Here is a 25,451-nt window from a genome sequence, read left to right on the forward strand (position 1 = left end):
TGAAGCTATGTGCAAACAGGGGTTAAGAGAGAACTTTGATGAAGAAAAGAGTTTGATAGATAAAAGGTAGATTGTGTCTTCGATATAATCCAATTTGTTTTATGTCGAAATGTAAGTATTTGTCTTCCCTAGAAATCTCCCAGAATGATTTCTATAATAAAGTTAATTTCATTTATATTTGACAAGAATATTCTATAGATGTTTTATACACATTTTCATGCATCATACGTTTCTTTTTGGTCGGCAAGAGTTAATTGTTCTTAGATATAGTTGTACTACTGTTCACAGTCCAATCATTTTTGTGCATCTAGAATTCATTCCTAATCAATTAAAAGTGCTTGCAAGAGTTTTAAACTTAAGTGTTTTGAAGTTGTTCACAACTACATATCAAAATTAACCATTGTTGATTGTAAAAACCATGCCAAAGCCTTTGTATTTCCTTTATTATACTATTTTCTTTTTAACCTTATAGTGTGGTGTTGCAAATTTTGTTACTGTGTTAGGTTAATCTCATTAAGTTTTATTTTGCATTTATTTTCAGTTTTCAGTAAGGAGGGATTCTTAAGAAACGTTTTTATAGACTTTCATCCCTTCCACCAGCTTGTAATTTGGGCTAACAAAAAGAAGATAGGTTCATGTATCTAATTGCAGCTGAGAGCAGGAGGAGGTTGTTTATTTAGCTTGGGTTTCTGGGGATGCTCTAAATGAACTCCAGAATCCAGCAGAATTTCCAGCGGGGAGTTTGCATCGTGCCAGTCAGTGGTGGAGACACGATGCACGCCCGTGTCTATCTTTTGTAATTATACATAAAGTAGGTATAGACACATATACACACAAATATACATTCCTGACTTCTAAAAATTGGTTTTGTTAGAATGCTTAAAAAGAAAAAAAAAAACCAGCTGTGTTTTTAACAAGCTCTTTGGGAGAGTGAATACCATCCCTTTATATTGCCACACAGCACAATCTTAGTGTAATTTTCCATTGAACTTGTAACCTGGTTAATACCTCAATGCGCTTTGTGTGAGGGTTGTTAGTGTGGGCGTGGGTGGAGAGCTGCATGTCAAGGAATAATGAGAGAAGACAAATCAACAGGCAACAACAATGCGAGCTGGGACTGGCTAGTGAAAGCTAAAGGCCTTTAGTCACTGGCAGGGAAATCTAAACATTCCCATATCTATGAAGCTGGCTCATTGTGGTGCAGTTGTTACTTGCGAAGCTGTGCTGAAAAAGGGATCTCATGATTAAAAAGCCAATGCGCGGGGAGTTTTGAGTCAAAGCACAGGCATCACAAGCAGCCTTTGTAAAGCAAAGATACTATCTAGGCTGGTTATGTTTTCCTTTCGGCATATTTGTCACTGCAGATAACACTTCACTGTAAACTTGGAGTAAGAGTTGTGGTGCTGAGGTAGTCACAATGCTGCAGACAAGATTAAATGCACGTAAACTTTGAATCTTTTAGGGACAAAGAGCAGCTTCCCTCAAAGCATGAGATGATAGTTAATAGAATCAAGAGCCCAAAGCAAGCCAAAATGTGCAAAACCAATAGATTAAAATCTTTCTTTTTAATTGATACTGGTCAGTTGTAAGTATATTTGTTATACCAGCATTAAGTAGTTTTAATTACCTGGAAGCCATCCATTGGCAAATATTAATGAAACATGGATTTTTAAAAATTTATACATAGTTTTATCAGACATGCACATGCAGATTATATATTTATAAGATATGGATAGATCGCATTAAACACCACAACAGGCAGGTCCCCTCTCGCATAGCTAAATCGATTCTGGGAACAATCAATTACAGGTACAAACCCAGCATTTACATAGCCACTTAGTGTGTTTATACCTACTAATGTAATTTGCTATCTAAACGCCAACTTCTGCTCAACCAGGAATGGAAATGAGCTTCCCATCCCTTCCTTCCCCGAGAGCTTTTGTGCCGTGGTTGCTGTTTCTGCAGGTGCCGATACGCGGGCAGATGCAGCTCCCCGTAGCTCTTCCCTGCTCTTCCTGGGTTTTCCTGGCCGTGCAGCTCCACCGCCTGCGGTCCAGCCACTGGTGGCCTCAATCGAGCCATCGCCAGCCCTGTACAGCCCTTCTGAAGCCTTCTTCAGGGCAGGTTGTGCTCGGGGCTGCAGCCTTTCGCAGCCCCGCACCTCTGCAGTTGCAGCAATGCTATAAAGCAGTTGCGTGTGCGGATGAACCTTGAGCTTATTTTGATGACAGGCTAGCTAGCCGCAGCGGAGAGGAGACATTTCTGGCTCACTGGCTTGTTATCGTGCCCTATGGAGGGAGGTCGGCGGGGAAAAGTCCCTGGCTGGCTGCACATCAGGAAGAAGTTGGGGCATTTAGTCCCCAGAGCGTTGCCTGCCTTGAAGAGCTGCCGCCGTGCGTGCTGGGGGCTCTGCGGGTTACAGGCAGCCTCGCACTGCACGTCGTGTCCACAGCCCCGTCAGGAGCCTTTTCCCCAGGGTGGGTGGGGGTGAGGGCGCCAGGGCTCCCACGCCTGAGCACCCGTGCCAGCTCCCGCTTGCTCGCCGGGGGCCAGGCGAGGCCCTGGAGCAGCCCCAGCGCCCAGCCGGCCTTGGAGCGCTGCTGCAAATGGGCGAGGGGGTGGCGCGCGGCTGCGTGGGGACGTGCTGCCTGGCCAGCCGCTGCTGCCAGCACCTAAATGGGAAATGAAAATCTTTAGCATGTTCTGGACAGCCTCTAACACCCATTTTCAACCCCTTTCTTTTAGAGCTGTATTACTTACGAAGACTGAAATCTGCTGTAATGTATTGCTCAGTGTAACAGTGATTTCCAAGGGTCTCCTCTTTTTACCACTGAAATTAGTGGGAGTTTTGCTATTGATTTCAATAGGAATGAGGCATTTCTGTGCATTTGGTTAAAATGTATTTCATAATAACACCTTATACTTTATTTATAAGCCCCTCCTAAGGCATTTCACAAATTATAGTCACACAAGAATTGATGTGTGAGTGCTGTCTTAATAACACTGTATTTTGTATTTCAAATATTGTGTTCTAGATACAATATTTACATTTACAAGTGAAAAGGCTGCTAACCTAACAGTTATTGTTCAGAGCAGACAGATGATGAGCCATACATGCTGATGGCGAAGCAGACATGCATGCGGTGACATACGTGTTGGAATTGCCTTGCACCGTGCAGCTACTGGCTTTAATTGTTTTTAAAAGGTAAGCACAAGTCAGCATGTGCCCTGCTCCAGAAGGCAGAAAGAGCTGCTTTCTCACCCAGGCTGTAACACAGAAAGGGGATTTCACCACTTCTTTTTGGCTATGTTTTTATTCATAAACTGAGCAAAATGTTCCCATAGGCTGGTTTACTTTAGGCAGCCTAACATGGGATTTATCTCTGGGGGCAAGATTGCAGTTGCAAAGAACAACCTGCAAAGAATCATCTCCCTCAGGCTTTCCAGGCACTGGTAGTCCTATTTCCTTCACCTTCTATGGCCAAAGGTGTCTAGCTTTTTTTTTTTTTTTTTTAAATTGTTTTTTCTGGTATTACTGACTAAAATATATTATCTCATTTTCTCTGGGTAATATATGCAGGTTTAGAGTTATACTAAGGTTTAAATTTGTTCTGAATTTCCATGGTATAAACAGCACTATGAAAACTGAAAATGTATAATTATTATTTTTTTTTTTTTTTCAGTTTGTTTCCATTTGCTCTTGTCCTCAGCTTCAGCAGCTGAGCATTGCTCCACATGCAGCTGATAAGGCTCTTCTGCCTTACAGGAATGGTGTAGCATCTTCTTTTTAAATAACTTCTTTGACAAGACACCTGCTTGCTTAATGAGCTCCTGCAGCCCTGTTTCTAATCAAAAGTGTGATTAGCACCTACAAATACCCAAATACAATCCCCCTCCTCCCCCCCCCCCCCCCCCCATTAGAAATAGGCATATGAATTACAGATGTGAGAGTAGAGCCTGTGATGGCTGTTTGGTCTTGTTCAGATGGTGAGTATTTATGTGTCTTGCTGTGGAGAGAAGGCAGCCATGGGAGCGTGTCTCTGGCTGAAGTGTGCAGGGACCCTTGAAGCCTCTGCCCTGCCCAGTGTGGTAAAGGCAGAAGAAATGTTCCTCCTCTTTGGGTGGAAAGCAAAGCATGGAACATAGCTCCCTTTGGACTACTGCTAGAGAATGATGTTAGGTAAGTCTCTCACATGTGTTATCTGTTTAGTAGCTCTTAGAGAAAGTAGCAGAAAATGGAGCAATCCGCATGAGATGCGTGGTAGTAAAGATAGTACTGTTTGGATAGGGGCCAGGTTGGCAACTTCCTTGCTTTAGGATATATTTTAAATTAATTCATCCTCTAATATATCTTAGATGTAAAGAAAGAAAAACCCAATGTATAAGCAGACAGTTACTTAAGGTAGTTTACTTGGGATAGTTTACTATCCTAAGATAGTTTTCAATAGCGATTGTGTGGAAGATGAAGGTGTTTTTGTAGCAGCTGTAGAAGTGAAACCTCAAAGGAATGAAACCATTTGATCAGTCTTTCAACACATACAGCTGATGTGTGACAGATTTTCATAAAACCTCCAGCTGCCAGAATCCCTGTTGTTTCTTTTGAAGATGGCCCTTTAGAGAAAAGTCCCTATGCAACATGCTTTCCCTTAGGCTTCACTGTGAACCTCTCATGACTATGTTTTAGTACAGTGAAAATTTCAGGGCCTTCTGTACTGTTCTCTTCCTCCCCCTAGGTAATGTCCCACCAGGGAATATCTCTGGTGAGACGATCATGATTTTGAAGGGGGCGAAGGTGAAAATGCCCATCTGATGCCAGTGGGCTGTGTGCTGGAGCTGCTTTGCCCCCATAAAAGACCATGATACTGTTTTTGCTGGGCTGGTAGAGGTCTATGGTTTCTCAGGTGCTAGAGCCTGACCTCCTAAGTTGCATTGCAGCTGGGTCAGATGGTGAGCAGAGGTTTTGTGAGCAACCCAGAAGGATCCTTGTTACCTTCAGGTGCTGACAGGAGCTGTAAGTTGCATGAAATCCTCCAGCAGAGGTTGCAATTGCCTCCAGGCACCTGACAGACCTCACGTACACTCCAGCAGCTAAAACCGGGGAGGGTTGTGAATTGCAGTTCTTCCTCTCCTGGGACATACAAGCTTTTCCAGCTGCACCAGAGGAGTCTGTAGATTGACAGATAACCTCCTTCAGGTCAGGCCTATGCCAATGGATTTTGAGAAGTTTATAAACAGTTATTCCATAGAAATTACATATAGAGCAACAGAAGGACTCTGATTTATATAGAACTGCATACAGCAGATAAACACCTTCAGGTTGTTACAATAAATATGTTAACTTATCATAAGCAAAGAAAATGTATATTTCTCCCTGTAACTGTTTATGTTTTACCCTTTACATTTTTCTCTGCAAAGTTGGATTCATATTCAGAGTCTATAGTTTGCAGCTTTGTGTTTCAAATACTGCAGGGGAGGGTTTATTTATTTTTAAAACTCCCTCTGTCAGACTGGATTAAATAAAAATCCAGTCATTTAAGTTCGATATTCTTTTTGCTTTTAAAGAAGCAAGTTGTCCACTTTGATTTCTCTGAATTTAAGTCAATGCTGTTACTTTGCAAAATATACATTCAAACCCTTTGATTCTTACGCAAACTAAGCTTCTGTTGGGTCTGATGATTTTTCTGAGTTATAACTCAGTTGCTCTCTGTCAACCGTTGTTGATTTACACCTATTTGTGCAAGGACATATTTAAAATTTCACTCTTCTATAGACAAGGACTGCTAAATGAACCCCCCTTGCTCCTTGCATATATTCTTTTACTGTGTCTTTCTGCTGTACTCTCTGTCATGCGTGAAGTAATTGTGCCTACCTACCATACTGCTTGGGCTTCCAGCCTCTTTCCCGGTGTTTTGTTGTGATAAAGTTTTATTTGCTTGTCTGAAGCTGGCGTATCGATGGTGTATGTTTGGAGCTCCCTATCTATGACCCTTTGCTAGTTGGGAAGAACTAGTTTTGAGGTGGCTCCTGGGAAGGCTCAATCTCCCACACAGATGGACTTGCTACTCCACTGTCTCCAAGAGCGTACTGTCAAACTCCTCCTCACTCAGCTAATTTTCCAAAATTGCTGAGCTATCCTGGATGTAGGCTGGGAAGCACCATAAATGGAAATGTCACCATGCTGGAGAATTCTTCCAAACGCTTTCCTCCACGTGTCACTCTCTATCTGGTCTTGACTGAGTTCAGCTTTATTCATTAGTTTAGCTTTTCCAAGTACAAGGCCATGCTGGTGGCAGGAGTTTCTTTATACACGATGGATAGCAGATGTCCATCTGTTGTCTGACCAGTTCATCTGCTGGATCCATATAGAAGTTCAATGTGCCCGGAGAGGAAATGGACCCATTAAAACTTCCCTGGTCAGGAATCAAGCGGTGGAGATGCAGCTTCCAGCTATGGCTGCTAGCTGAAGATGATGGGGCTAGAACTGGCATCAAGTCCTGATAGTCCTCATCCCTGTCCTATTGATTTAAAATAGGTCAGGAAGGCAAATTTGTTTTGCAGCTGTGCAAGTCCCAGGCCAAGAATGATGTCCTGCACAAAATAGTCCCGGTCTATGAGGAGTAGCTCTGGGATACTTTGAAAATATAAATAAATACATGCTAAGAACTGCAGAAAAGTCTCACTCAAGCAACGTATTTTGAACAAGTTTACAGCTTTTTCTCCGCACAATATGCTTTCCCAAAATACTGGCACTGAAAACTGCTTGATCTCATACCTAAACCCAAACCAGACCTCATTTCTGTTCTGTAAGTCTAGTCCCATGAAATTTCAGCAAGAGCTTGCTTTAGTGAGTTTGCTTTAACCTGACTCCAAAAAAAGTATCTGAGAGTGCACCAAAATTCACCTGTTTCAAGACTTTTAAGAGAATACCTCTGATGCTGTAAGTGCTGAAAGCATTCTGAGAACTTGAGCATTTAGACTCAAACTCTGCCAGCACAGAGAGAAGACTTTTTTTGATTCTTGCTGCATTTTGGATTTAACATTTACCTTCAATGCCAGAAGACTTTAAAATACATTTTTTCATAGAGGAATATGCAGCTACAAATTCTCTAGATCTAACATTTTAAAAAAGATCCATGGGATCTAATCCTACCAGCTTCCTCCTGGTCTAAACCATCACTGACTTCTCTGGAAGATTTTTTAGATTAAACTCTACAGCACCAGGAAATCCATGTGCAATAAAATGTAGAAAGCACAAAAGATGTCTTCATTTTCATATAGACAAAAGGTCTGTAAATAGTTTGATGTGCCTAATAACTTTCAGAATTGTTTAAAGGTGGAATTTAAATAAGCAGCCAAGTTTTCAGCAGATGCTCCGGGATGCTTGATAATCAACACTCCTGAAAAATCTGTCTATCTATTCAGATGCTGAAATACAGATGTAGGCATCCACTGTATTAATGATCTGTTTTTAGAAAAAAAAAAAGAGCCTAACATTTGCTTACATTAGACTAGAAAATGAAAAAAAAAATGGTGGTGAAATTTTTCTTTTTTTTCCTCCATTCAAGCTCCCTTTTTTCTTAAGATGAAGAGGATTCACTTTCATTCTTTTTTTACACAGGTACATTTATTATTGAATAAGCACCATCATGTGCTCGGTGTGATTTTAAAAAAAAGAAGCATAGGCTTTGCACTCAGGTAGCTCACAAGAGAAAATAAAACCCCCAAGGGATGTCATGGGGGATAGTACTTGCTTCCACCACCTCTTAAAGGCATAAAAGCATCTTTCCTATTTCTGTTGCGCTCTGTAGTTATGGATGATGTTTCTCCAGCACAGGGAAAAGAAGAACATGTTATTAAATTCTAATACACAGTCCTGGAGAAATACTGGTTTAATATGTGTGTGTGTGTGTGTGTGTCTTCGTGTGTGTAATACACATACATTTTTAAAGGGATGTGTTACAACCTTGTGGTTTCAGAAAAACTTGATTAATAGCTCACTTTCCAATATTGGCATAGTAAAGGATTTTTGTAAGTTAGACTTTTGCACTTTTCAAAAGCGGTGTTTGGAACAACATCACTAGTTTATATTAAGTTTAAAGACGAAACCAGCGGCGTACTACCATACGTGTCAAATCTGAAGTAGCTGAATGCCTACTTTCAGACACTTTTAGTTTCTGTTACAGAAAATTTAATTCAGCTGCATCTTGAAATCGCTTTTGAAATTTCTTTATAAACACAGAAAAAGACCTAATCTATCATAATATTCTTCTCATATTCTAAATACTTATATTTTGAAAACCTCAACACAACAGAAATTATATAAAGAATTCTTATTTGACATGTTAAAGACACAACATTTTAAATTTCATTACTGCTTTCTTGACTGTGTGTCACAATTCTGTAAAGATCAGGTTCTCGTGCTGAATTGGGAATGTCTTCACTGGGATGAATCTATTGTTTCCCTGCTGAGTTTGGTGGTTTCAGTTTGTAGCCTGTTTAAAAGTAGGAAGTTCTACTTAAAAAATCGCAACAAACAAAAAGATCTTGTACCGCAATCTTTGTGGAAAAGAGCCCTCTGAGCACAAGTAAGGATCACACAGATTTTCCATCCAAACCAACAAGGGAGCTCTGAGGATGCAAAAAGAAGCTGGTAGCACACTGCAACAGCCTGTCAAAAGAGGCTGCACCCATTCTTCGATTACCTGAGCTGTACCCCTTAGTTAAATATTTGTCTTCAAATCAAGAGAAGAAAGAACCAAAGGATGTTTTGTACACAGGAGCTTGACAGTCACAGAGTGGTTATGGGGAAAAGTCACAGAAAATCACCATGTAAGCACTTCTCCTGCTTCCCACGTCAAAAATGGTGCAAAAAATGAAAACTACACTATGTCTACCATATATCCATACTATCAAGCAGCACGTACGTAGCACTATTTCACTTACCAGTTTACTGGATTAGCCAAGTCACTGTCATATGCTGTTGTAACTGATACGATATCTTGGAAGAAATGAAGAGAAATTTTGCTCCATGTTTTTGCCTTAGGTAAACAACACTGTACATCTGTATACTCTAACACTTATTTTATTAAGCATGTTTAGGGACTCAGAAAAAAAATTAATCCAGATTTGCAGAAGGAGTTCCCTTTATTGTTCAAAATATTTGTCAGCTTTAATATTAACCTACCAGAGTTTTTGAAATTGAAGTCTTATAAATGCATAGGACACACATATACATATGTGGAATACGCATGCTACTTGCTAACAATTTTCAGTGAATATGTTAACTAGAAACTGACTGTGACTTTCATGATATTTTCTCCCCTGTATGTTAAGTCAATGACCTATTTAAGTACATTGGCAGCAATTTATGTCTTCTGACTTTATATTTCACAAAGGAATAGTGTGTTTTGTGTTATTTACATTAAAAAGACGTAGTATGTAAAACTTCACCTTTGTTAAAAATCACTTTATCTTAAGTATTTAAATTATTTCATGCTTTCAAAAGGCACAATTAAATATCTAACGAGAACTTCCATTCAATGTTACACATAATACAAAAAGAAAAATGTTTGAGACATCAATGATAATATTTTAAATATATTGGCACAGGAAAGTAGATGTCTTTTTGCTTTATTAAACTGACAGTTCAGTTCTGAAACTTTATTTTGAAAAGATTTAAAAAGGATTTGTGTCTTTAGAAATAAAAAATATAACAGGCATATCTAAAAAATATAGAAGAGAAAACCTGATTGTTACTACTAATGAAATAGCTGATGACAAAATAGTAGTCTTTTTGATTTTGATCACAAAAAATAAACTGGTAGTGACAGGATATGATGGATAGATTTGACATCCTGGCAAATCACTGTCATTGATTCAATTATTCTAATTCAGAATAAAAGCTGTATACAGTATGTGTTTATGCTACAGTGGAGTTTTTTAAGTGATTGACATTCATCATATTAGTTAGACAGTTTTAAAAGCTATGTCTTTGTTTTACACAGTGTTGTCAAGAAAAAAATAAAGTAGAACCTGGATTGCAGAAAAAAAAAAAGCAAACCACTTAAACCAACTCTTGGTTCCAAACCCATCAAAATAAGTTACCATTATTGCAGCCTATTAACATGTTCTTTGAAGAGTCAGTTTCACTCCAGCCATGTAATACACTATAATAAAGACTAAATTTTGAAACTGTAATGCAATCTTACAGCTGGGTGGTTTGGAAGTTCTGCAGAGAAGAAGATATTACCTTTCAAAATGGAAGTCAGCCTCAGAAGAAAGAATGCAAACCACTTTAATTTACAGGTCAGCTTTGCTTCACCGTTCTTTTGTTTGATAAGATATACACAGAGATACATACAAAACAGTTAGAAGTTCGCAAATTATATATGTGAGGGTACAGAAGCCTGAATTACTTGTATATTCTTCCCTGCTTTAGACCAGCATGCTGTGATATCCTTCCCCGCGCTCACATGCACTCTTCTGGTTTTCTAGCATTAATGTAGCTGTCGGTTTGAATTTCAATCTTGAATTACGTCTGTTGACATAATTTCATAGTGCTGACTTCAATTGTTTAGGATTACTGTTTTGAACTACATAAGGAAATCAATTCTTTTCTCTATGGTTAGTAAATTCCATTCAAGTGCATTTTAATGCATGTAGTAAGCCATAAGGCAAAGTAATTATCTAGAATATATTCTGATTCAAAAAACAACCATTCGTAACTACTGGCATATTAGAATAAAAACTACCTCATATAGTTTAAATTTATTATTACATATTTAATAAACTAATGTAAATATTTCCTGAAATTTAAGAATGATATTTCAATTACAAAAATTAATGTTTTTAAAACCATAACTGTGTAGTTTCCTTTCCAAATAACACATGACAATGAATTGCTTAGTTTCATTCCTTTATTTCAATAAACCACCCAACTTATTATTCATACAAAATATTAAATGTACGTATATAAAAATTCCATTGGGAAAAATATCCCTTTATTTTTAATGTAAAAAAATCTAGAAACGAAAGGATAAGAGTATTTTTCATATTTTAAGGAAAGAAACAAAATACTGTATGTTTCCAGTCAAGCAGAACAATGGCAGGACCGAACATAACACAAGCTTTAACAAAAAGCAAAATCCAAACAAGCCCAAAATTAGTACAAAGAAACCAGAACAAAAAAAAAAAAAAAGGAACCATATGATAACATGTATTTTTAAAGACTGCTGGGTCAAATCATTAAGAAAAATATTTACATAAGTCATTAACACTCATAATTAGAGTGTCATATAAATCTGAGTGAAACTGCTAAGTAGAAATCACTAGAAGTCCAGGTGCTTCTTGCCGATGGCCATAGCACCACATCCTGAGCTCAGCAGTTTGGCGGATTCTGCCAGATCCTGTTTGCTTGTGCGGCTCACTGTGTCTGACAAGTCTGGAGGCAAATGCAGTCGCTGTGGCAGGAGATTTTCAGGAGGGAGAGGGAGAGAGAGAAGAGAGAGAGGAAAAAACAGGGAGGGGAAAAAAAAGAATAATTGCAGTAGAATTTACTTTCCATAGCATATTTCAAAATGCAGTCTTTTTCCTGACTTATCAATGTTTACTCACACAAATAAAACACTTCCCAGACACTCTTTTAGGCTGACCTGGAAACAGTTTTGTATGTTTTCAATATATTAGATACTCTAAATTGGAATAGATTTTTTTCCTCATGAAAATTTTCTAAACAGAAAATTTGTTCAAGGTATTTAATGATATCTATAGGCATTTTTCTTCTAAAACCAAGTGTTTTGCCTGTATGTCAACGCCTACATCAAATCCTTTCATTTCTATAGCATTACAATATAAGTATAGTTTTATTTCAAACATGCATACTTTGTGGCAGGGTCTGAAAATAAATGATGTGATGGTCTAAAGATGGAGAGGGCTCACCCTGGTTACAGCATCATTGTGCTAAATGTTTCTTCTTAATATTCTACTGATAATTGTTAATAAAACCAAGCAGTGATAGTAGTTGCATTTGATTAAGGCAATCACATATGATAATCAAACCTTAGCATCCCGTGTGAGTTGTAGGAACATTACATCCAGTTTACAGATGAGGAAACTGAGACACAGGTTATACTGTTATCCACAAGCACACAGGTCTTGCATAATACACCTTATTTTGCAACTATGACAAAAATATTTCAACTCTCCAAGGATCTTTTACACTGGAGATATATAAAGGACATGACATTACCATTTAGTTTTTGTCAAGTAAGGTGAAAATGAATGTAAAACTGAGGCTTTACTCGGTTAATTACTGGCTCACTTTTGGGCACAGTGAGGTACTGAAAGCTGGTCAGATGAGACAGTTGAGCATCTTCTACACAGTGCAATAATTTATGAAACTGGTATCAAGGAAGTAGCGCATTTCTTGAAAGATTTAGTAGGCAAAGGCTAAACTGTGTGGCTCTTCTTTTAAAATGCACATGCTTCTGAAGGGAACAGAGTAACAGTAATGGCTGCAACACTATATTAGGAGGCGGTGTGGACTATCCTTATTCTCTGCTTTTGCTATGTTTTTGCTTTTATCACAAGACGTAAATACAGCTGCCTTTTATTCAATTCCTTTGCAACTTTCGTAGGATAAGAATTCAATTAAAAAGCGTAAGAATTATCTGTATTTACAGCAGGCTGACTGTTCAATTCATTGCTGGTTTTGAGACTGTGCAATTAGGCATAACTTGAGAGGTGCTGCAAAGTGCTTCCCACCACCGGCCACTCCTGGTTGTGGGCAGTACAGGGAGGAGAATGTGTGCGGGGTGGTTGTCTTCTCCAAGGGAAGGAAATGTTTAAAGTAATGCATGTGCAGTAGGAAAGCCTGTGCCCAGGGTGAGATGACATACCTCAGTGTTGAAATAGGAAAAATGTGTGTATTTATTTGTAGCACTTTGCCTATGAAGCACAATTTATGTATCAAAACCCACTCCCCACGTATACCATTTAATAACTATGCAGCTCTTACCTTTCACTGTAATAAATCAGGGCTGTGGTATGGTATCCTTCACTTAGTTTTTCCCTTATTCCTAAGAAGGTTAAGCATGGCTGTGGATGTGAACTGTGCTCCGTGATGCCTCATTTCTGCATCAATACAATATAAACTAGGGCATGTGCCTATCTTGTTTGTCTGCCAAGAAAAACGTTCGCTAGGAAAGAGCCAATGTACCACTTGGATTGCAACCACTGCAAAATGAAGGATGAGGAAAAGCCTGGAAGTGCAGGGGAGCACTTGACAGATCTTTCAGTCACATTTTCTTTCCAAAAAAGCGTACAGTACTCTGCCAGCAGGGTACAGGGTATCTGGTATGTGGGAGGTGGAGAGACGAGTGAACTACTCCAACCTTCTCCCACTCACTGTTCCCACCTATCTGCCCTCACCGGGGAGCAGGAGGGGCAGCTTCCTCTGTGGGAAATGTAGTACCGCTGTCTTCCTCCTGCAATTATGAACCCTTTTGCCTGGTCTGCCAAATGGATTCAGAGCAAGGTGATGAAGAGCAAACAGAACTGAGACTCAGCAAACTCATCATATGCAGGGACTAACTAATATCACAGATAGGGAACAACTGTAAACCCTGTCACACTGGCCTGGACTTAAAGTGCGGTCAAAAGAAAAAAAATCTTTGGTATTTACACAGCCTCTTAGTCAATGCTGTGTTTGTTTGCTAATATGCATTATAAACATAAAATAGAAGAATATTCATAAATTTGCAAAGACTCAGATAGGAAAAGTAAAAATTAAAGATTCTCTGATTGGATGGTGGGACTGAATTAGGCTTTTACAGACATATTTGTTATGATACAGTGTTTCATTATACACGCATGTATTCTTCCCCCATCTTATTCAGTGAAGAGGATGCACACTGCTCATTTAGTGACTGGCTATTCAGTATTTTGTTTTCTTGTCACTGTTTACTCTGAACTTTTCTGACTTATTTATTGTACACTATTCAAACCTTGCTCTGAAGACAGAATGGCTTTTCAATAGCACATGTCAGTATATAGCACTTGAATGCTTCACAAATACCAACTGTGTTATTTTCCCAATATTCTCGTGAGATAAGGCAGCAAAGTTACCTTCATTTTAGGGACAGGGAATTGAGGCACATAATACACATGGCAAAAGGTATCTACTAATTTCAGAAACACAATCTGAGGCATTTAGGACTTGCTTCTCCAGAATGTTTAGTGTTGTACAGTGTTTCACGTGATCAAATGCTAACTTCATTTGCAGCTGTGAGTGCTTAGCTGTGAGTGCTTAGAATTTCTTCAAGAACCCCAAGTCAGGCACTCAGAAAGCAAGAGACACAAAATAAGAGTATAGAAATAAAAATGCTGGGTTGAAGTGACATGATCATACAGAAGCTCAGTGGTATATGCAGAGACACATCACACCTTTCATGATATTCTTCAATCGTCTTAATTACAAGACCATACCTCCTTCAATCCTCACCCTCTCTACAATCCCAATTTTCAAACATTACAACAAATTGCTGGTTCTCCAGGAAGCATACTTCACTGTGTATGCCACATTCATCCTCAGATCAGAGGTATTCTGAACAATAAACAACACTAGGTCCTCTGCAAACAACTGAATATTATCCTGCCATTAAGATCTGAGTCACAGCACACACAACACGCCACCTCTGAATAAAGCCTGAACAGGCATTTCAGAATATCATTCCTTACATCTTCTGTGTGCAGCTGAAAAATATAAACAGGGCTGTCAATATTAATCCTATTAGATATTTTAACACCATTAAAAATATTCTAAATTTTAAACCACAAACAAACTGGAAATTCATTGCACGGCATTATACAGACATCCACAGGTTAAACAACAGGCCTTTATTTTTGGCACCAATAGGGACGTTGCGGTCACTTGAACTAAGGCAGTAAGTGATAGCATGAATAGGCTGTGATCCTTTTTGAACACCAGCATTACAGAACGATCAGACATTTTCACAGATATCTGCTGACCACAGAGAAACAATCACATTTAAAGTCCCAGTTTAGGACAAAATGTTTTCTGGTGGACAGACTTCTCTGCTATTTCTGAGGCTGTGACCTCCATCCCTTTCAATCTCTCTTTCTCTTATCAGTCTGATAAGAATCAGGCTGATTTTGCTCACATCAGCAATCCCAGTTCTCGTTGCCCGGGCCTCCCAGCCTGCAACTGGTCTTCATGACAAAAACGCCCTTTCTCTGGTTAGCTGCACTCCCCAGCCCCTGCCCCGGCCAGTCTCAGCTTTCTACTTCCAAGCTCTTCATTCCTACTCCTGCCAGTCTTGGGTTTCTCTTGCCCTTTCCTGCCCATATTCCATCCCCTCCTCCCGTTCCTAATGCCTAGGTCCAAATTCAGCACCAGGCCACCCTTCCTTGTCTCAGCCCCTTGTCTTCCTCATCCCCTATTTTGTCCTCCTCCCCTTCCCACCTTGATCTGCCCTTCTTTCTCCTGCTGGCACTGCTTTCCATCCCCCTGTCCTGCCCCTGCTCCCCTCCTCTGCCCCGGTGTCCCCTGATCAGAGTGTGGGCACAGGCAGTGGCTCACCCTCTGGTCTGAAAAGCAGGTACCTCCCTGGAAAAGGGTCGAGCTGAATATGCAGAACGGAGTGTGCCTGGACCAGACAGGTGAATTTTCACAGGATAGCAGAAACATGTCCCTGACATAAATGCTAGACACAAAATTGAGTATTTTCATTTGCTCTTTTAAATAATTGAAGATTGTCACTAAAATATTCCACTGTGTGGATAAACACAGAACTTCCTGTAGCCCACAGCAAGCTGGCAGGGCAACGTTATTTTAAGGGAAAATGGTCATAGTCTGGCAAAAGTAAATAGGCAAGTGAAAATAGGATCCTACAACTGCCCTCCTTGTGATAATTTCTTAAAGCCTGTATCAAAGAAAGGTAAAGATTGTCAGTGTAAAAACTAGGGAATGCTGGAGTAAACTTCCTTTGTGCAAAGTTAATTGTATATCTGTGTTATTATAGTGTGTTTAATTACATGATCACATGATCACTATTTTCACCCATGCAGGCTGGCAGAAAGGTTTAAACTTAGGATCTTCAGAATCCGACTCTAAGCTTCATTCACTCGATTAAGAAATAACTGGCTACAGAAGAAGGTTATTACTGTACAAGGCATAGCTAGGGAAGGGGCATGATGTGAGTGCTGGTGCTTCCCGCCTGCTCTCTTCCGGGCAGGTCCCGAAGGCTTTGCGGTGCTAGGAACAATTACACCGAACCCAGCTAAGCACACAGCTGTAGGGCATGCATTACGAAAGAAAACAGTTCAGACAAAACTTATTACATACCTTGCCTCTGCTCCTCCCTCTGCCTGAAGAAAACTTCTAATTACTTTATTTGTTCTCCATGGGGAAAAAAAATCCCAGTACCAGTGGAAGATAAGAATATGTAAAACGACAGGCCAGAAGGGACACGGAGCAATCAGTCCAATACAGTGCTGACAGTTTTCAGACATTGCTCTGCCTTGTAAGACTGGGATGTAAAGATCCAAGCCATGGCTATTCTAGGAACTTTCAGTGGGCTGGTATATTTTGTTGGGGTGTAATTTATTTTTTTAAACAAACAAAATCCCTAGTAGACAAAAATACTAGCAAGTGCTTTTGCCAGTGTAGCTGATTGTATCAAGGGCACTGTTCTACAGATTTATTCCAAAAAACAGACTTTCCAATGTAAGACTATTTCTCTCTTCAGTATTAAGAGGCCTGACCTGCAGTTTTACTAACAACCTCTCCTGATGTTGATTATACCTCGGTTACAAAATGCATAGAAACAGTACGCAGGCTTTAACTGACTATAAAAGGGGTTGAAAATAAAGTAAAAATCATATGACTGAACCAAGGTAACCAATGACATGTTAAACAAAGAGCTAGCTGTTAGAGATGATGTTAAAGAACTGATTACTATACAACTATACACATAAGCTACACATATTCTTCTGAGGAATCGACTGGCACTGCATTGTGGAGGCAACTAGTGAAATCCAGTATTACACCTACATGATATAAACATATAATTACTTTTCAGATTTGAGGAAATGTGTGTCTGTGCAGATTGTTTTTACACTGGCTAAAATACTCAGAAATAATTGAGGTGGAAGACACTCAAGATACAGCAAAATTTCATAAAATTAATTGAGGGCTACTAAAATCACATATTCTGTAAAATGCTTTAAGCAATAAAAAGTATAAAAATGCTTAGCAAGAATATGATAAGCAGATATACATATACTGGCAAAAATCTAAACCCAAAGTAATTCTTCTTCATATTACTCCAAAATAATTGTAATATTTTGGTAGCTATTAAAGTGTAATACTGTAGCAAACAAATACATAACAACATAGTGATGCAAAATAATTGAATCTCATAAAAAAAGAGGTGGCAGTTTGTTCTTAATTTGACATATATTAAAGTAATTCCACTAAAGTTAACCTTGTGACTCTGCTAATAGCTACATGAAACTTTAACAACTGAGCCCAAACTTCCCCAAACTAAATTTAAAAAAAAAAATATTTACGATTCCATTTATTTGGATCTTTGACCAAAAAAATTGCTTATTAGTATAATATGGCTGAAGTCCTGCCTTGGGGCAGGGAGATGGGTTAATGACCTCTCTAGATCCCTTCCAGTTCCATTTGCTACAACTCCACGAAGACTGAAGTCACCAAAGCTGAAGGGATTTGGTTTAGGGGGAAGAGGGGGGTGGGGAGAAGAATTTTAGGAATGTTGGGAAAATGAAAGATGCAGACTCCTAGTTGGGGAGCTTTATATCCTACTTATTTCTCTTTGAAGCAGAACTCTTGCCATACCATAAAACCCACACAAGAGAGAACAGGAACAGTCTGTGTTACAGAGGCCAAGTTCCTGTTACTGTTTCCTCTTCTGCTTCTGATGCCCATAGTGCACGCCTTGCATTGTTTTCCCTTTTATGTCTTTTTATTATTAACTCATTTATAATTACTAGTAATTATTTCTATTATCACAGTACCTAGGAAAAGACCTCAGCATTTTTGTAGGTAACAAAAGAAAGGTGGGTTTTAAGGAGAAAGCAGGAGATTGGTAATGCAGCTTTATAAAACCTCCTCTTAGAGTAAAGAACCCCATTACTTGCTTGAAAATTATCAAACTGTCAAGTGATTGTCACCATTACCTGATTGGAAATAGATTTCCTGATAATGAATAAGGTCTCACAGGCAGGCTGGGGAAAAGGACACGGAGGCCTTTGGAAAAGAAAACAAGCAACTTACATCTCAAGAAAAGAGGGAGCCAGTGGAGGGATGCCAAATTACTCCACAGCCACTAAGCTGTCTCTTTATCTTTGCAGTGCAGACTACTGTCCCAAACTGGAGGCTTTAGCTGCCCATGCTCACAGCCAGCTCTGATACAATGCAGCTGCGCACCCCCAAACTGGGTTGCTGGGTGAGAAAGAGCTGTGCAAGAAGGAGCCAGCAAAGCCCTGCCAGGTGCTCCCCACTTTGCTGGGGAGCTGCGCTGTGCTCCAGCCCTGGCCATTTTCCTGTGCTACTGCTGTGCTGAGCTGGGTATGATCCTGACCTGCTGCTCTGACTTCTCAGCTTGACAGTGGACTTGGATCTGTCTGGCAGTCACCAGCACTGGTGGCTGACCCTAGTTACCTTTTTGTACCTGCTCTGCTCTTCTTATTTGGGCAGCGGGGGAAGGATTTAACAGCGGTGGCTGAGCTCGCCAGGTACACTGGGTATACCTTCAACATAATGGCAACACGTGGCACTGATTCTCTGCGGTGCCCCGAGCCACAGTTTCAAGGGCACAGCAATATGCTTACGAGGTGAGGTCCCGATTTACCTGATGTCCCCATAGGTCACATCTTGCATTTCTAACTGAGGTAGCTGCCAAATGGTTACAAACTCCTTAAGAGATACACATTTCAGGAGCATCTTGGCTTTGATAGTCAATGACCTTACTGCTTTCTTAACAGGTCATCATCAAGCACAGTAACTAACTGGTCTTCTTGGCAAAAACAAACTATTACTTTTGGGCTTAATATAAACACAAAGATGTGCAGGTATGAAACTAAATTTCTTCTACAGAGAAGAGTCTATTCAAATATTTGACATGGAGGTGACTATAAGTTTTGGCCTATTCTCTTGCCAAGTTTGCCAATTGAGAGACACTCGATATGTGTATTATGATGAAATGAATTCTCTTTTATATGATATGTAGTCTACTGGAGTGACATATCACTTATGTTGACATAACTTTCTAACAACTCATATAAAAATCTGACAATATGGCTACGAAAAGAGGTAAAATTCTTATTAATGCCACAAAACCTAAAAATACTTCTGAGTTAATGTAAATTCACTTCTCAGTGACAAAACAGTAAGCTCTTTACCACTGAAGACATTATAAGTTCCCACAGCAAGGACTAGAAAAGTTATTCCAGACAGCCTTGACACATGTCAGGCAGAAATCTTGTAATAGTCCTGAAATTTGGTTCACAGATAGTGATAGTGTCTCACAATCCACAATATTTATCTTGTGGAGAGAATGGTGCCAAACTACCCTTCCATAACTGCATTTAGGTCTTAGGCAAACTATTTTTAAACTCTTTTACTATGAAACTCTTAGATTTCTGTTCATGTTACAATTTTCTCAGGATTTTAACAAATTCAGGAGACAAACCAATTAGTAACCATTTTTCTGTATAATGGACATGAACTCAATTTCTTCTTGTTCTGCTATATTCACATTGCTATTTTTAAATTACAGCAATGGATACATTTTCTAAACTGATTGTAAAGACAAAAGACTTGACTTTTAAAAAGAGCATTCTAAATTTTTCTACTTTTCAGGTAACGGTGATTGACTTATAACTAATCACAACTATATCAACGCATGTTAAAATAAGCACATTTACCATATGCATTTCCTATTTCTTTTTTTTTAAGGTGAAGCATAATCTGAGACGTCAAAATTAATTATTGTTAACATCAGGTGTTGAGAGGTGGCTTCCACTAAGAATAGCTGATAAATATACTTCTACCTACATATCCCTGTCTGTCTGCTAAAGGACACATTGCTAATATGAAAATAATTTTTTATATATGGCTAATAATACTTAAAATACTTGAACACAATTCTAAAACTCTTGTTTTCCATCACTTACAGAATGGAAAATAAAACCAGGGTAATTCTCACTTTCACCTCATTTGCAGGACAGTGATGTTTTGTTGTGGGTTTCCAGTACTACAAAGAGATTATTTAAACAGTGACTTTAAAGACACCTGGCAAAATTAAGAACCATTAATAAACCCACTTCCTTTTGTGATAGATTTTGTAAAAGCCATTTTACATTTCAGAATGCTGAATCTTAATATGTGCCTCTTCAGTGCAGCTTCCCAGTGGATCTGCTTTACAGAAGTGATATGATAATATCCAGGACAATTCAATTCAAACTGTGCTAATTTGTTTGGATATGCCACATGGTCCTGTTTCTGTTCTCTGACCAGAAAACTACGCAAAGTACTTAAAATCTGAATTCCTGAGTCTGAATTTAAAACTTGGTTTATTTAAACACTGGCTGTTCCAAAGTGAAAATCTTTCAGTGATATTTCTACCAATAAAATTCAGTTCTGTACATGTTTATGTAAAATGAATCTCCAGGGGATTTCAGATGGCTGAAGAAGTTCCAGTAACATGTGAGTAGAGATGGGTGGGTTTTTGCATGTGCAGCATTAGTCACTACTTTTCAGTGACAGGAAAAGAAAGTACAGACAATTGACTGAACAGACACTTTAATTCCAAAGGAAAACTCCAAGATGTGTTAAAGATGATACTACATGTGAAGGGACACAAGGGAAAGATAAATATATCAGGAAGATTTACCTTCTCTGACACTTGAGAATGCTGAGTGTTTGGCACCACAGAGTGCTTTAAATCACACATACAAGTAACAGACCCGTTTTATATTATAACCGTAGTCTCTGCATAATGAAGCAGCTCCCTGTGTTATATAAAGGGGGCTGGATTAATCAGTGATCGTTATAGGCTATCCAAGGACTACAGCTGTTCAACTGCTTGTCTGATCCAAAATTCAGAGAACTACATGGTTATCTTACACTCAGAACTGTACTAAATACTTACATAGCATACCATTGTAATACTTACTGATCAGCTCTTATCAAGGACATACTGAAAGACTGTCTCTGTCTGGAAGAGTTTACAGTCAGAACACACAAAGTGGGTAAAAAGGAAGAAGTGAAAGATAAAATACCCAGGCAGAAGGAAAAATGTCATGATATATAAATACTGTATTAATGCCAAAGCTTTTTTTTATTCCTTCTAACTGAAAAAAATATTGCACAGAAAGGCAAGTGAAAGAGAACAAGCATGGGAGAAGAAATTAAGTGACAAAGGGCTGAAGAGAAGATGGAGTGAAGGGAAAGATGGAGGGCAGGAGGAGATATATTATCTAGGTGTGCTAATGAGATTGGAATACATTGTCTAAATGCTGAAGGGAAATAGTGTTCTAAATTCCAATAGTAGTTCATGAGTCTGATGGTATTGCCTATGTCCAAAGAAAGCAGGTAACATTTCTCCTGTAGATCTGTTCTTTTTGCTGAATTTCTCCTCCTTGAGCTTACGTAAGAGGAGTGTGAGACTTGTGATGCAAGTCTGAGTAATTCTGGGGCTCTCAGGATAGTCTGGCTGGATGCTAATGTTAATGTCACATTCTCTTCCCTGATGGATTCATTCAACTTAATTGCAGCTGTCTACAAGTCAGCCATTCAGTCTAACCTATATTATATACTTAGGATGAGATGAATCATCCTTGTAAGTGCTTGCCCAGCTCTGCTGATTATTCAGGAAACCTGGATGACTAGCTTAAACTAAATTCTTAACTTGGAGTGTAAAAGGTCAAGGAGAGGAATTCAGTCCTACAACTATATGAAGCTTCTCACTGAGTCAGTGCCTCCACTATATCTCCTCTTTCTTTAAACGACATTGTAATGTGCCACAAAGTACGGATTTCATATCAAATCACAGATGGCTCACTGGAAATGTTCCAGAGTTGCTGGCAATGCCCACGCTGCTCTACAACAACTTGGGTCTCTTTGCTGGGAAGCTTGAGAAGTGTTCAAGACACTGTGTGTACAAACAAAAGCTGTGTAAGTGAGGAGGAGGGAGAAATAGCATTCAGAGACAGAAGCATCTGTTCTAGAAGGTCCAACATATTACAGTGTTACTGTCACCCTCTAAAATTTCAGCTAAGCTGGGAAACTAACCAAATATTTGAGTTCACATCCAAAGCTATCTGTTAAAGTTCACTGTAATCTATCAAGCTTCTGTCTCAGTTTACATATTTTGTCACATTTCAGGAAACTCATTAATATATCCATTAAAAAACCACCATTTTATCTGGGGTTGTGCAACAAACATAAATAACTGATAAAATTTATTCTGCCTCGTGCTAAAGTTGTCCAGATAGATTTCAACACTTCACAGAAAGGTTATGCTACAAGACAGGTAACTCGCAGTGGCAAGTCTCCATTACAAGTGCATTTCAATGCCTGATTTGCCAACTCAAAAAAGGGACAACAGAAATACAGATTTCTGAATGGAACTGTTCTGCCAGCTATTTCTGAATAGTTCTGCCAGCTATTGCTAAAATACATTATTGCCTATTCCCATTGATTTCAAGTATCTAGTGTCTCTATAGATCCTGTGAGATTTAGAGTTTAATGAAGAAAATGGGAGCTGCTCTGAGACTCTGGACCAGCCCAGCTGTGGGGTGCCCCAGTGCTGCCTCAGCAGTTTTTCTAGATTTTGTATAGACAATGCTGATTTCCTCCTATACTTTAGCTGGAGTTGTGTGTACAAACACAAGCACAATATGTAACTATACATGCAAATGTACACATTACTGATGACTGCATATGCGTTACTGATAATGGCCAGTGTGTCTACCTACAGAATCGCTCCAAGGCAAGCAGCATTGCTCTAGAAAGCACTGAGACAGTGTGAGCAGTATTGTTCTACATTCAACTACATAATGCAAACCACCCATACAATATGTGCCTGAATGCCTCTGTTTCAAGAGACCAGTGTCACAGGTTTGTCAAGTTGCTGGTTATGAAGAAGGAGTGCGTAGGGGTGCAAAATGTAAATGCTAGCTGGGGGGGTACTGTTGTTTTATACCGGGAGTAGCCCTATGCTCAGTAGTCTATTTACTTTTTTAGGTCAGCTAGAATTAGAAAATTTCCATTGCTAGGCAGCCCAGCACATCTGTGAAGCATTTCTGGGCGTTCAGACCTGGAGCACGTGCTGCCCAAAGGGAAGATTCATTACCCCATGTTACACAGCCCGCCAGTCCCTCCCCCGGGAGGCACTAGGGCTTCGGCAACAGGGAAGCGCCTTAACTTCGTGCAGAAACATATTACATGACCAGAACACAACAATTAGCACATTTGTAAAGCTTCAGAGATAGGAACAATTTAATAGCTGTTTCAAGCAGACTAATTTTCTGGAGCTTTTTATCTTTTTTTTTTTTTTAAAAAACTCTTTTGCTTTTCATGCATGGACAGGTTCTTCTTTGCTACAGGTATTTTCTGAGTCTGCCTTGCAGGATTATTATGTGTAGAGAAACACAAATTATTGCTAGTGTGTATAAATGTATTGCTAGTTTACAAAATTCTGCACATTTACAAACCAAGGCTGCTAAACAGATGACCAGTTTGTTTACGTTTGCAGCTTTTCACAAGCTAGAAACTTCAGCTCTGCAATGGCAAATGCCACTGTCAGATGCTCCACGCTAAGGCAAAAACCAGGACAGATGAGGGAAAAAAAAATAAATTTTATCATTGTCTTCTTACCCTAAAAACTGGCACTGAAATAGGAAGTATGTTCAGTTCCTGTAACTCCCAGGTAGGATGTAGACACTATAAAATTAATATTTTAATATCTCTTATTTTCAGTATTAATCCCCCAGGACTCATAAGGGCTACAGTTTAAAACTCCAGCTAACAAAGCCTTTTGTAATATTATTGCCAAATAATCTTAAGACTTCAGAAATCTCTGAAGTGTAATTTAAATCTATAATATTGGATCAACCTGTTTTGGTATGAAAACATACCGTGGCATATTTTTATTCAGTGATTGATATTGCTTATACAAAAAAATATAAAAATCACACTGGTGATCAAGTGGTCATGTTGACTACCCTTTGGCAAACCAATGCTTTAAAGGAAGTTTAAGCACAGAATAAGAAGTGGCTGGGGAAAGGTTAAAAGACAGGTCACACTAATTCCTTTTTAAATTGAGTCTATCTAAGGCAGTAGGACCCAGTGTAAACTGAAACAAATATATTAAATATGAATGACAGAAACTAGTATCACATTAAATGCAAGACTTTTGTGACTAATTGAGATTAAAATAAACATTACTGTTTATCTGGAAGTTGGGGGGAAGGGCTGAACATTTGAGCATATTCCTGCATCAAAAATGTGTTTTGTACAGAAACTATATGTCAAATTACAGTTATTTGCTTTCAGCTGTTTCTAGCAGCTATTTAGTTTTGTACTTTTCATGTGTCAGTATTTTTTTCATTTCACTTCTTTATTCCCTACTACAAGTAAGTCTCTTTAGAGCAATAAGATCTTTAAAATCCCTTTAGTGTTTAGAAATGTCAACAATTCAGTAGACTATACTTGATGAATAGGCCAGATAGAAAAACCTGCCTCAAGTTTTTATCTCAAGAGAAGTAAGGTGCTTTGAAGAGCACTTGATTTGAGATTTAGAAGCCTGCTGCTATTCAGCCAGACACTCTTGAGAGCTGTTAAGTCCTGACCTATAGTATGAAAACAGGTTGGAGGGAGGGAAGACATACCAGTAAGAAATATATATTTTGTACTCCCTGTATAATTATTTCTTCTAAATACCATTTAAACATTTCTTCCTATAAATAAGTAAAAACCTAAGAGATCAGGCAACCTTATCAGACAATCTTATTTGAATATTTTGAATGTGGCTGGAACTTGCCAGGGGGAACAGCTACAGCACTGGAAAAAGATGAGGCTCTAAAGGAAAAAAATATCTAAATGGTTCTTTCCATTTGAATAGACGGCACTGACATATTAAAGCTTCGTATTTTTGACAAGAGACATAGAATACAAAGATGTTTTCACTTCAAAATATGCAGTGGAAGAATATGAAATGCTTTGGTTTGCTGTAATTATAAAAAAATATTTTTTTCATGCTTTGCTATTGCTTCCACAGTCTACAACCAATCTCAATACCAGACTACAATGAGTTCATTCAACATCATAAAACAATCAGTTTAACATATCTGCACACCAATAATAATATCAGATGAAAAGTAAGCCAAACTGTAAGTCAATC

General features: G+C 38.8%; 1 protein-coding gene across 2 annotated transcripts in view; it reads right to left on the reverse strand.

Moving 5' to 3' along the window:
* Nucleotides 1–10,902: 10,902 nt before the first annotated feature.
* Nucleotides 10,903–25,451, reverse strand: part of ELP4 (elongator acetyltransferase complex subunit 4) — a 149,356-nt gene continuing 134,807 nt past the window's right edge. For both annotated transcript variants that reach the window (XM_074884686.1, XM_074884687.1), the window contains one exon: nucleotides 10,903–11,459. In XM_074884686.1, the coding sequence (XP_074740787.1) occupies nucleotides 11,328–11,459 (132 nt within the window). In that variant the 3' untranslated portion in view covers nucleotides 10,903–11,327. The remainder of the gene's footprint in view (nucleotides 11,460–25,451) is intronic.

The sequence above is a fragment of the Strix uralensis genome, chromosome 15 (assembly GCF_047716275.1).
Source record: "Strix uralensis isolate ZFMK-TIS-50842 chromosome 15, bStrUra1, whole genome shotgun sequence".
Lineage (NCBI taxonomy): Eukaryota > Metazoa > Chordata > Aves > Strigiformes > Strigidae > Strix > Strix uralensis.